A 12,010-nucleotide genomic window follows, 5' to 3' on the forward strand; every position below is an offset into this window, starting at 1 on the left:
ATTAGATGTACTGTAAAAAGAAACTCATTGGAAGTATGGTTATTTTCGTGACTGTAAGGCAAGTTCTCTCTCTCCCTTATGTTTCAGTCTGCAGATATGGTCTGAACTGAAGTATTGGGAAACTGATCTTCCCCTGCAAATCTGCTCAGGACGGGGGAGTGCAGTGCTCCTGGGAATGTCTGTCTTTCCAAAGCACAGCTTTTAAAACAGATGTCAAATCTGGGATTTTTGTAGGGAGGGCCTTAGTTGATTCCTGGCTATGCCAAAGCCTCCCACAATCAGGACACTTCCTCTTTTAGGACTCGTACAGAAACATAACCTGCAAGGAGACAGAGTGGAAATACCCCAGCCTCCATTACCTGGCCATCTCTAACAGGGATTTTGCACATACAGTTTTATTTTGTTGACAAATACAGTCTCTGGCCATGGTGTTCCACCTGCCTGGGAGCACTGCTAGATCATCCTTGGGTGAATATCTTCTTCTAACACTGACAGGAGTCACCTCCAGAGGCTGAGAGTTTCTGCCCTCTTCCCTTGTCAGAGCCCACAGCCCCACAAAATATCATCATGAGGAGCACCTACAGGAACATACACAGGGGTAGGTACCACAGCCACAGGAACAGCCCAAGACGCATTGTCACCTGTGGCCCCATACCTGACACAACTCATGGTTGGATCAGATTTGTATCCAACCCACTCTGGGCAGATCTGTTCTTATCTCAACCCTTCATGCCCCACACTGGGTGCCAAATAAGGCTGTGGTGGTTTAACAATGGCATTTCCCAAATTAGTGTTGTCACTGACCCACTCCAAACCAAGTCTGAGGGTCTTGCAGAGGATGACAGAAAGTGTGAACATGGAGAGGGCTTAAGAGAAGGATGGGAACCACACAGAATGAGATACACGCAGGAGAGCACCAAGAGCTTCAAGTTGTGCTCCTCCTGCTCCCCCTCAGTGCTGTCACAGACAGAGGGAGGGACCAGGAGGGACTGGCCTGAGTGCAGTGACAGAGGCGCAGGCAGGGCAGGTGTGGGCAGAGCTGCTGTGCAGGCAGAGAGAAGGTGGAGAGAGGCCAGACAGAGCTGGCCTGGCCATGTGGAGTGCCCTGTGCATGGGCTTATTGCCCATTGTAGGTAAGTGAAGGCAAGGGCTGCTGGCCCCCGGAGCTGAGCGTGGCCCTGTGCTCTGCACGGCTCTGGGCAGCTGTGCTGAGCGCTGGCAGCCGCACCTGTTCCCCCCTCCAGCTGCCCAGCCATGCCTGTGGAGCACGGGGAGAGCAGCCCTGCTCCTCTCCTGCCTCTGAGCTCACCACCTCCATCCAAGCTGCCTCCTCTGCAGCCTGGGCACACGCAGGCCAGCTCCCTGCTGCTCTCCCATCTTGGGGCCCAGCGCTTTGCCCTGCCACTGGACACTCTGCTCCTGGGCCACTGCGGCCCCTGTGGCACAGACCAGCTGGAGGATGGCAGCACAGGGACCGAGCCTCAATGCCTGGGACAGCCTTTGTCTTTGCTGGCCTCATCTAGAGCAGTTTCAGGGACAGCAGAGTGGCTTCCTCACCATCCTGTCCTGGCAAGGACAAAGGGATTTGTCCCACCATGGTGAAAATCCTGCCTGCTTCTTTGGGGAAAATCAGAAAAACCTTCCTGTTTTACAGGGAAAAGGAGGGAGGGAAATGTGGAGTCTCCTTCCTTGTGGGGTCCTTGATAGCTCCTACCAGCTCTGTCCATCTGTGTCAGCTGGCTTCAAAGAGGAGGATTTCATCCTCCCACTGCTCCAATGCGATTCCAAAGCCCCACCACCATCGTCCTGACCTTAGCTGAATCTTGGAGTGATCATGGCTTGTTCTTACTCTCTGCAGCAGTCACTGGGCAGGGGACCTTGGAGCAGCACCCCAGGGAAGTGACCGTGCGAGAGGGAAATGCAGTCACCTTTGAGTGCACCATGAGGAGAGGTGACATGAGCAACTACTTAATGTACTGGTACCGTCAGGGCCCACAGGGCACTCCCGAATGGATTTGGAGGGGGCGTTACACCTATAGAGAAGGTTTCCAAGATCGCTTTAAGGGATCACTTGACGAATCCAAGGACAGATTCACACTGCAGATCCTGGCAGCAAAGCAAGGGGATGCAGCAACGTATTACTGTGGAGCAAGAATCACCCTGGAGCAGCTCTGCAGGAGAGTGAACCAAAAACCAACAGATGGGGAAGACAGATCTCGCAGCATTTCTTTCTAGCAGCTGCTCCCCAAGGCACTTCTCGGGCAATGGCAGGTGCAGGAAACATCCCTCTGGCTTGGTGGCACTAAAAGGCAGTGGAGAGAGCTGGTAGAAGGGCTGGTCCCATTTAAGGTGCAGGAGGATCTGTTCTGGGAACTGCAGCGGCTGTTTGGGGAAGTGCAAATTTAGTGCACATGTCCTTGGCTCCTGTCCAGCACAGCCTCATTTTTCCTTGGTGCCTTGTCTTGCCTCCCAGCCCTTTTCAAGGGACTCCCAGCCCTAACTTGGGAAGTGGAAATTGTACTTAGCCCCATTTACAACCTCCTACAGGGAGACAAAGGGTCTTGCTGAGTGAGGAGAGAGTGGATGTTGTGCATTCTTCATTCAGTTGGGTTTTCAGCACTGACTTCACTGGAAACCTTTTGGACAGAATCTTTTATTATGGACTAGAGAAGGGCTCAGTGACATGGATTGTGCAAGGGTACCCACTCCTCGTTCCAGCCTCTTTCCCTGGGCTCTGGGAAAAGGAATTCCTGAAGGCTGGTCTGGCTGCTGAAGCATGAGGTGAATAAAGCATTCAGGACCTCAGCCCTGTCCCGTGTCCTGTGTCACCTGGTCCCCATCCCATTCACCAGTGGGCCCACATTTTCCCCAGCCTCGTTTGTCCATGCAGCCTCCTGGCATGCTGACCTGACTCCTTGCTCACTGGGGAGGAATCCTCTTCAGCTCAGCACTGCTGACACTGGGGACTACTGTGTCCCCTGCTGGGCTCCCAGGCCTGGAAAGGACCTTGACAGAGGGAAACAAATGCGATGAAGGGTCATGACAACAAGGAAGGGAACAGCTGACATATAAGGAGAGCCTGGGAGATCTGGGTTCATTTAGCATGGAGAAGAAAACGTGGAGGGGGACCAGGCACTGTGTTGAAATACCTGAGACTCTGAAAGTTCCATTCTTAAGGACATTCAGAACTGAACAGGAAAAGGTTGTGGGCACCTACTGCCAGTGACTCCATCAGGCAGCTCAGCTCCACACAGCTGCTCACCCAGTCACCCTCACTGAGATGGAGAGAAACAAAAGGGTGGACATAGGAGAAAATGTGTGTTGTGATAAAAAGGGAGTTGAATAACCAAAGGAAAATCAGCACAGAGAAACCAAAGAAAATCAAGAATTAACTCCTGACTTCCCATTGTCACAGAGAAGCAGCAAAGCTGGCTCCTCTTCTGCTCCCCTTTCCTTATGCCCATCCTGGCTCTCCAGAAAGGACAGCATTAAGTCTGATGGCCAGGCAGAGCCTTTATGAGGGAGCTTGGAGGCCTGGACCTGGGTCTGCAGCCTTACAGAACAACAACACACCCTAAGTTTTGACACAAGAACCCACACCACAAAGACCGCAAACAACAGAAACACAGAAAACATGCCCATGCTGAATACCTCTTCTCACACCTCTGTGTGTCTCTCATTTACTCTCCCAAACGTCTTTTGTGTCATTTGCAGGTCTCCCTGTTCCTTTCCAGCTTTGAAACTTGCAGCCTGGGGAGGACACAGGGTTGTCCTCAACACTCCTGTAGCACAAGTTATTTCTGGAAGTCCTCAGTGAAAAGAGCTGAGAAAGGCAAGAGCTAATGCAATATTCTCCTGCTTACAAGAAGGAGCAGTGCCTGAGACTTTGAGCTCTTTCCTCAGGGCTGCTTGGTCCTGATCACCCACCTCCAGACAGCTCTTCCCAGCTCAGAATAGCCCATAACCAGAGAAAATCAGTAGATGATTTCTCCTTCAATGAAACCAGACAGGGAACCATGTCCAGAACTGGAATCAGCCAGAATCCAAGAGAAAATCCAGCCCCTGCATGGGGCCTGGGTTTTGAAGAATGAACATTCCTGCACCACTGACCACTAGTCTGAACCAGCAGCATGGGACCAGGGCGTAGGGATCCAGCACAGGACAAGCATTCAGGGATTATGTGAACAAGAGTTGCTGATGCAGCACAGATCTCAGCTGCTTTTCTCTGCAGCAGGATCTGCCATGGACTAGGTGTGAGCACACCATAGGCAAAGTATAAAGGAATAAACTCCCTTTGTGATTCTCTTCTCAGCTTCCTTGTGTTCCTGTTCAGGTGACAAACGTCTGACTGAGGTGGAAAAATCAGTTTTCTCCCCAGCCCACATCAGCTGTACAGACATGTGTGTGCCTGAGAGCCTTTCACAGGATCACAGGAGTGAGTTTTGAAGATGCCTCACTTCTACAAAGAGGACTTCAGAGCAACATGGGGACAGACTTTTTTTACACAGCCTGCAGTGATTGGACAAAGGGTAAGAGTTTGAAACAAAAAGAAGGTAGATGCAAAAAATAAATTGTTTAAATTTAGGGTGATGGAAAAGATGGTCCTGAGAAATTGTATCTGCTCCAAACCTGAAAAGAGATTGGGCACAGCTTGAGCAGCCTGGTCAAATTGCAGATACCTGTGAGCATAGCAGGAGGGCTGGACTAGATGACCTTTAGATTTCACTTCCAACCCTATCTATTCTGTGGTTTAAACCTCTCTGTATTTCTATCCATTGTTGAGAAAACAATGGATACCCAGGCTTTCTCTTCCACACACAAAACAGTCCCAGCTCTCTGAGCCTTTCCTCATGCAGGAGCTCCTCCAGTGCCATTATCATCTCCACGGCCCTTCAGTGGCCTCTCCAGCAGATCCAACTCCCTCTCCTAGGGGCAGTCCAGATGTGCCCCCAGTACTTAAGTGTGGCCTCAGCAGTGCGAGGGAGAGAGGAGCCATCACCTCCCTCGGCTGCTGGCAGCCTTTGTCCTGAGGCAGCGGCGGATCCCAGTGACCGTCTGTGCCACGACGGCGAATTTGTGGGCGCGTTGGGCACGAAGCCCTCGGGTGCGTGTGGCAGACGGCGCTGTCCGAGCGAGCAGCGCGGCTCCGTGTGCGCGGCCCGGGCGCGGCCGGCGCTGCCCCCGCCCGGCGGCGCCGGGGCCCGGGGCGGGCGTGTCGGGGCGGGCAGAGGCGCCGGCGCTGCCCCGGCGAGGCGGGGCCGGGCGGGAGCGGCCCCAGCGCGGCTCCGCTCGGCTCCTGTGCGGCTGCCGCGGAGCCGGGGCCGGCCACGATGGCGGCCGGGCTGCGGCCGTGGCTGCTGGCCTTGGCCTTGGCCTTGTGGCCCGCAGGTGAGAGCCGGGCGGGGAGGGCAGCGAGCCCGGCCCGGGGGAAGGAGCGACAGCGACAGGGACAGGCAGGAGCAGGAGCACGAACAGGGACGGGGACAAGGGCAGAGATGGGGAAAGGGCAGGAGCAGAGGCAGGGTCGGGAAGACGGGCAAAGGCCGGGGCAGACACAGGACAGGGGCTGCGGGCCGGGGCTGGCGCTGTGGCTGTGCCGGGCCGGGGGCACCGGGACACCGGGACGAGGCCTCGGTCCGTGGTCGTTCCGTGCCCGATTGCTGCTCTCCCTCCGCAGGGCTCTGGGCACAGGTGAGGCTGCAGGAGGCCGGCGGAGGGCTGCGAGTGGCCGGGGACTCCGTCACACTCTCCTGCCGTGGTTCAGGATACCCCTTTAGGAGTCGCGGAATTTACTGGTACCGTCAGCCACCTGGAGGCAGCCTGGAATGGGTGTCCTTTATTGGTTCTGATCCGACAGTTCTTTTTTTTGACCAGTCAGTGCAGGGGCGGGCCAAGAATTCGCGGGACAATTCCCGGTCCGAGGTTTATCTCTCCCTGCTGCCCCTGCACACCCGTGACTCTGCCCGCTACTTCTGCGCTGTTCACACGGGGACAGGAAACCCAGGTGAGCTTTAACACAAACCAGCTCGGGTCTGGCTCAGCACCCACAAAATTTGGAGATGGTGAGTTTCAAAGTGGTTCAGGGCTGTTTCTAAGAAATTGGAGGGCATCCCCACGCACCACAAGTGATCCTTGCCGTTCATCAAGTGCTCCTTTCCCAACACTGAGGCTTTCCTTTTCCTGAATCCCAATTGCAATGTTCTGTCCTGTGGAGGAGGTTCAAGGTTTTTCTGTCATCCAGTCAGCCTGGTCTGGCTCCAGTCCCACTCTGCCTTCCTTGGTCCCCTTCTTAAGTGGAACATGTAAATCACCTGGGCTTTGCCGGCTTCCTTTGACCCTTTTGGGAGCCATCTCCTTGAACCACTGAGAGAAAAGCAGTGAGCCTGATTTTCTTTCAGGTGCATTTCAAGGTGATGAGATCCAGGCAACAAGCTCTGCCGTGTGGTGGCCAGCAGGGAACACTGGCACCCTCTGTTGCACTTCCAGCTCCAAAGCTTGCTGAATTTATGTGGCCTGGTACCAGCAGCATCCTGGTGAAGCCCTGCAGTACCTGCTGCAGTGCCAGGCCCATGGAGGCTCCTACAGCCACACAGCCCCTTTTACCAACAGGAGGTTTTCCTGCCAGGGTGACGAGAGCTCTGGGACACTGACCATCAGCGGGCTGGAGCTGGGGGACAGTGCACTCTATTACTGCACGTGAAGGGACCACAGCGAGAGGGTGTGCCTGAAGTACATCAGTTTCCTCCCCTCCTGCATGTTCACGTGATTCCCATCCCATGCAAGGGGAGAGTCAGTGAGTGGGCTGTGCCTGGGGTCAGAGAATTGGGGTCCCATCGAACCTTGGGGGCTTGCAGAAGAGGCAAACAGTAGGGAGAGGGGAGAGAAAGGACTGTTCCAATTGGAAGGAAGCTACAACCACCTAGTCCTACTGCCCGAGCATTCCAGGCCTCAAACAAATTAAAGCTTGTTGTTATACAGCATGGGTGTTATTTAAATTCCTTTTATATCCTGTCAGTATAGGGGCATTGACCACCTCTCCAGGACGCCTGTTGCAATGTTTGACCACTCTCAGTAAAGAAACACTTCCTATAATCCACCTCCTCTCATGCAGCTCTGAACCATTCCCACATCCCATCACTGCGTACCAGGAAGAACATCCTACTCCATTTCACCTCCTCACCAAGCTGAGAGAAGTATCAAGCAGCTCCTCAGTCTCTTTTCCTCCAGACCAGACCAATGTTCCATGCGCTTGGGTGTCTAGGGAACCTGGCATATCACAGAAACACGGAATATTGTGAGTTGGAAAGAACCCACAAGGATCAGTGAGTCCAACTTTTAAGTGCATGACCCATGCACAGGGACCAAACCAGTGACACTGGCACTATAAAGGCTATGCTGTAAACAACTGAGCTAATCTCAGGGTAACCAGTGACATGCTGAAGCAGCCCCATGTGTCCCAGGACAACCTGCTTCCCCCTGGGGCTGCATCCCCCTGCCTGTTTCCCCAGCCTCAAGCCTCCACTCTCTGTGGGCTCCTCTACCCTCTCCAGCTCCTCTTTCCCACCCCTGTCCTGGAGATCTCTTCCACAGAGGACTGTATCCAAATACCCAGGAAAAGGGGGAGGAGGGAATAGATTCAGTCTGTGGTGGGACTGTGTGGAGTGGGGCAGTGCTCCCCAGAAGGGTGGTGGCAGTCAGGACAGTGACGCTGCCAGGGCTCAGAGCTGTCCCATTCTCTGGTCACTGGGAGAGCCCTGAGCCCTGAGCTGAGGAGGAGGACACAGGGCAGGGAGTGTCCTGGCTCTGCTGAGCAGCCTGGTCCCTGCAGACTCCTGGGTTGCCTTTGCTGATGAGCAGGGGTGTGGGAGGGCTGTGACAGGAGGAGGCAGCTGGAGAAGTGTCATCACTGGGGAGTGAGTAGGGTGCTGGGCCAGAGTGCAGGGAGCAGGGTGAGGAGCACTTTGGCTTAGGGGTGCCCTGGCCAAGCTGAGCTGAGATCCTGGGGTGTCCCATGGGGGAGCAGCAGCTCAGCAGAGCCAGGGCCAGGGGAAGGACAAGCTGACAGACTCCCCAGTCACTCCAAAGTCCCAGCAGCAGCCTTTGAGATTTCTTGAGAGAAAGGCCAGGGCTGGCCCCTCAGACACACATCACCTTTTGCCCACCACAGCGTTTCCTGTCAACCAAACAGGCTTCCTGCACCATGCACAATGAGAGACACGCAGGAGAGCACCAAGAGGTTCAAGTTGTGCTCCTCCTGCCCCACCTCTCCCCCTCAGTGCTGTCACAGACAGAGGGAGGGACCAGGAGGGACTGGCCTGAGTGCAGTGACAGAGGCGCAGGCAGGGCAGGTGTGGGCAGAGCTGCTGTGCAGGCAGAGAGAAAGTGGAGAGAGGCCAGACAGAGCTGGCCTGGCCATGTGGAGTGCCCTGTGCGTGGGCTTATTGCCCATTGTAGGCAAGTGAAGGCAAGGGCTGCTGGCCCCCGGAGCTGAGCGTGGCCCTGTGCTCTGCACGGCTCTGGGCAGCTGTGCTGAGCGCTGGCAGCCGCACCTGTTCCCCCCTCCAGCTGCCCAGCCATGCCTGTGGAGCACGGGGAGAGCAGCCCTGCTCCTCTCCTGCCTCTGAGCTCACCACCTCCATCCAAGCTGCCTCCTCTGCAGCCTGGGCACACGCAGGCCAGCTCCCTGCTGCTCTCCCATCTTGGGGCCCAGCGCTTTGCCCTGCCACTGGACACTCTGCTCCTGGGCCACTGCGGCCCCTGTGGCACAGACCAGCTGGAGGATGGCAGCACAGGGACCGAGCCTCAATGCCTGGGACAGCCTTTGTCTTTGCTGGCCTCATCTGGAGCAGTTTCAGGGACAGCAGAGTGGCTTCCTCTCCGTCCTGTCCTGGCAAGGACAAAGGGATTTGTCCCCCCCATGGTGCAAATCCTGCCTGCTTCTTTGGGGAAAATCAGACAAAGCTTCCTTTTTGACAGGTAAAAGGAGGGAGGGAAATGTGGAGTCTCCTTCCTTGTAATCCTTGATAGCTGCTACCAGCTCTGCCCATCTGTGTCAGCTGGCTTCAAAAAGGTGGATGTTGTGCTCCCTCTGGTCCAGTGCTCGCCAAAAGCCTCACCAGCATTGCCCGGACATTTGCTAAATCTTGGAGTGATCATGGCTTGTTCTTGCTCTCTGCAGCTGTCACTGGGCAGGTGACCTTGGAGCAGCACCCCAGGGAAGTGACCGTGCGAGAGGGAGATAAAGTCACCATCCAGTGCAGCATGAGGGGAGATGATATGAGAAAGTACTATAGGTACTGGTACCGTCAGGGCCCACGGGGTGCTCTGGAATGGATTTGCAGGGACAGTGATGCCTATGGAGAAGGTTTTCGAGATCGCTTTAGGGGATCAGTTTATACATACAGGAACAGATTCACACTGGAGATCCTGTCAGCAAAGCAAGGGGATGCAGCAACTTATTACTGTGGAGCAGAATCACCCTGGAGCAGCTCTGCAGCAGAGTGAACCAAAAACCAACAGATGGGCAAGACAGATCTCTCAGCATTTCTTTCTAGCAGCTGCTCCCCGGGGCTCTTTTCAGGCAATGGCAGGTGCAGGAAACATCCCTCTGGCTTGGTGGCAATAAAAGGCAGTGGAGGGAGGGCTGCTAGGAGGGCTGGTCCCATTTATGGTGCATAGGGTCTGTTCTGGGAACTGCAGTGACTGTTTGGGGAAGTGCAGGTTCAGTGCATGTTGCCTGGGCTCCGTCTAGCAGGGCCTCATTTCTCCTCTGTGCCTTGCCTGCAGAGCCATGGGATGATGGAGATGTGTACTGTTGCCTCCAGAGTGCTGTGGTGGATGGAGCCACACAGTTGCTTTAGGAAAGTGAAATCAGCAGAGATGGCTGCTCTGGGTGGCTGGTTCAGCGCACTTGATCAGGAAGAAGGAGTTGAGAAGAGGTGGTGAATTGACTTTGGTTGTTCTCAGGTGTTGACCAGGTGCTCAGCAAGCTGCTGTCTTAGTGCCCCTACTCTTCAATTAGACAGGGGGAAAATGATGCAATTGAGGTTTGTGGGTTGAGATAAGGACAGGGACATGTCGCAGGAGTGCCACCATGGGCAAATACATGGACTTGGTTAATTTTTTTTATTAGTTAAATGAGAGTAGGATAATGAGAAGAAAAAGACACATTGAAAAACCTCTCATCTACACAATCACTTCATAGGTATGAGGAATGCAACTATCAGTTAATCACACATTTTTTCTGCCACTTTTCCCATTCTCCTGCCCTTCTCCAGAGTGTTGAGTCCACCCCAGAGGAGACATTTATCTAGAAATTTTTCAGCTTTGGTTCCTTGCATTGACTGCAGTTCTTCAGAAACTCCTGCAGTATGGGTCTGTAGTTCACAGTGCAGTCCTTCAGGAATAGACTGCTTCAGTGTGGGTACCTGCAGGTTGTCACAGAAAAGCTGCTTTGACATGGGCTACTTCTTCCATGAGACCACAGTTCCTGTCAGGAGCCAGCTCCTACATGAGCTCTGCATGAAGTCTTAGAGCTGCTCCGGACATATCCAGTTGCTTCTGTGTGGGGTACTCTAAGGGCTGTAGGGTCAATATCTGCTCCACCATCACTTGACATGACCTGCACCAACATGGTCTTCTGTACACATCAGGGTTATCTCCCAACCCTTCTTCCTCCAGGACACTCAGCATCACTTTGGGAAGTGCAAATCTTGCTTAGCCATGTTTACAGTGTTCTGCAGTGAGACAAAGGGTCTTGGTGGATGAGAAGGTGGATGTTGTGTGCTCTTCATTTAGTTGTGCTCTCCACACTGACTTCCCAGGGAATCTTCTCGTCAAAGTCCTTTGTAATGGACTAGAAAACAGCTCAGTTCCATGTTTGTTTCAGGAGTAGATATTGTGTGCTTTTTCCTCTCCCCTTAGACTCTGAGAATTAAATTCCTGAAGGCTGATCTGGCTGCTGAAGCATGAGGTGAATAAAGCATTCAGGACCTCAGCCCTGTCCCGTGTCCTGTGTCACCTGGTCCCCATCCCATTCACCAGTGGGCCCACATTTTCCCCAGCCTCGTTTGTCCATGCAGCCTCCTAGCATGTTGACCTGACTCCTTGCTCACTGGGGAGGAATCCTCTTCAGCTCAGCACTGCTGACACTGGGGACTACTGTGTCCCCTGTTGGGCTCCCAGGCCTAGGAGGGACCTGGGTAGAGGGAAACAAATGCACTGAATGGTCATGACAACAAGGAAGGGAACAGCTGACATATAAGGAGAGCTTGCAATATCGGGGTGCATTTAGTATGGACAAGAAATTGCTGGCAGGGAAATTTGTCACACAAACCCCTTGCAGTCCTCCAGCACTGGCCTTTGGTTTCTGCAAGGGAGAAAGAAAGAGCTTCTAGTCATCATTTCTCAAATGAATTTTGTCCCATCTGCTCTGCCCATGATTGCAGCCTACATCAACAAACCTTGGCCAGCAATAGACTTGTCAAGCTGCAGGAAGCAACCACTAGACTGGACAAATGAGACTGCTCGTTCTTCCCCTTCTTTCCAAGGCCATGTGTTTAGCTGAATTATAAAAAAGGAACTCCTCTTGGTCATTCTGGTCTAAGTGTCTTGCCATGGCAAGGAACTTACAGAGATTGCAAAGGAAGTTTTCTGCTCTGCCTGAGGCAAAGATCTTCTGCAGAGATGTGAATGCAGCTGTGGCTGAGTCTTTCACAGGACCACAGAAAGGGTAAAATTCAAAAATGCTTTTTCTTAACAAAGAAGGCTTAAAAAATGAAGGGGAAGGACTTTTTAATAGAGGCTGCTGTGATGGGATGCGGGGTTACAGTTTTACACAAAGAATGACAGATTCAGACACGATACATGGAGGAATATTTTTTAATTACAGTGATGAAATAGATTGCCCCAAGAATCTGTATCAGCTCCAAATCTGAAAGCATTTTTGATCAGATTCAGTGAGGCTTGAGCAACCTATCTATCTTGGTTTGAAGGACAGATGCTTGCTAAG

General features: G+C 53.5%; 1 protein-coding gene across 1 annotated transcript in view; it reads left to right on the forward strand.

Annotated features, from left to right (window-relative positions):
• Nucleotides 1–5,320: 5,320 nt before the first annotated feature.
• Nucleotides 5,321–12,010, forward strand: part of LOC136301919 (Ig heavy chain Mem5-like) — a 33,644-nt gene continuing 26,954 nt past the window's right edge. Inside the window, exons 1-2 of the mRNA XM_066205175.1 lie at nucleotides 5,321–5,388; nucleotides 5,678–6,004. Of these exons, the coding sequence (XP_066061272.1) occupies nucleotides 5,331–5,388; nucleotides 5,678–6,004 (385 nt within the window). The 5' untranslated portion in view covers nucleotides 5,321–5,330. The remainder of the gene's footprint in view (nucleotides 5,389–5,677; nucleotides 6,005–12,010) is intronic.

Source organism: Chamaea fasciata, unplaced genomic scaffold (genome assembly GCF_029207755.1).
Source record: "Chamaea fasciata isolate MVZ Bird 193981 ecotype frontalis unplaced genomic scaffold, bChaFas1.0.hap1 SCAF_27, whole genome shotgun sequence".
Taxonomy (NCBI): Eukaryota; Metazoa; Chordata; class Aves; order Passeriformes; family Sylviidae; genus Chamaea; species Chamaea fasciata.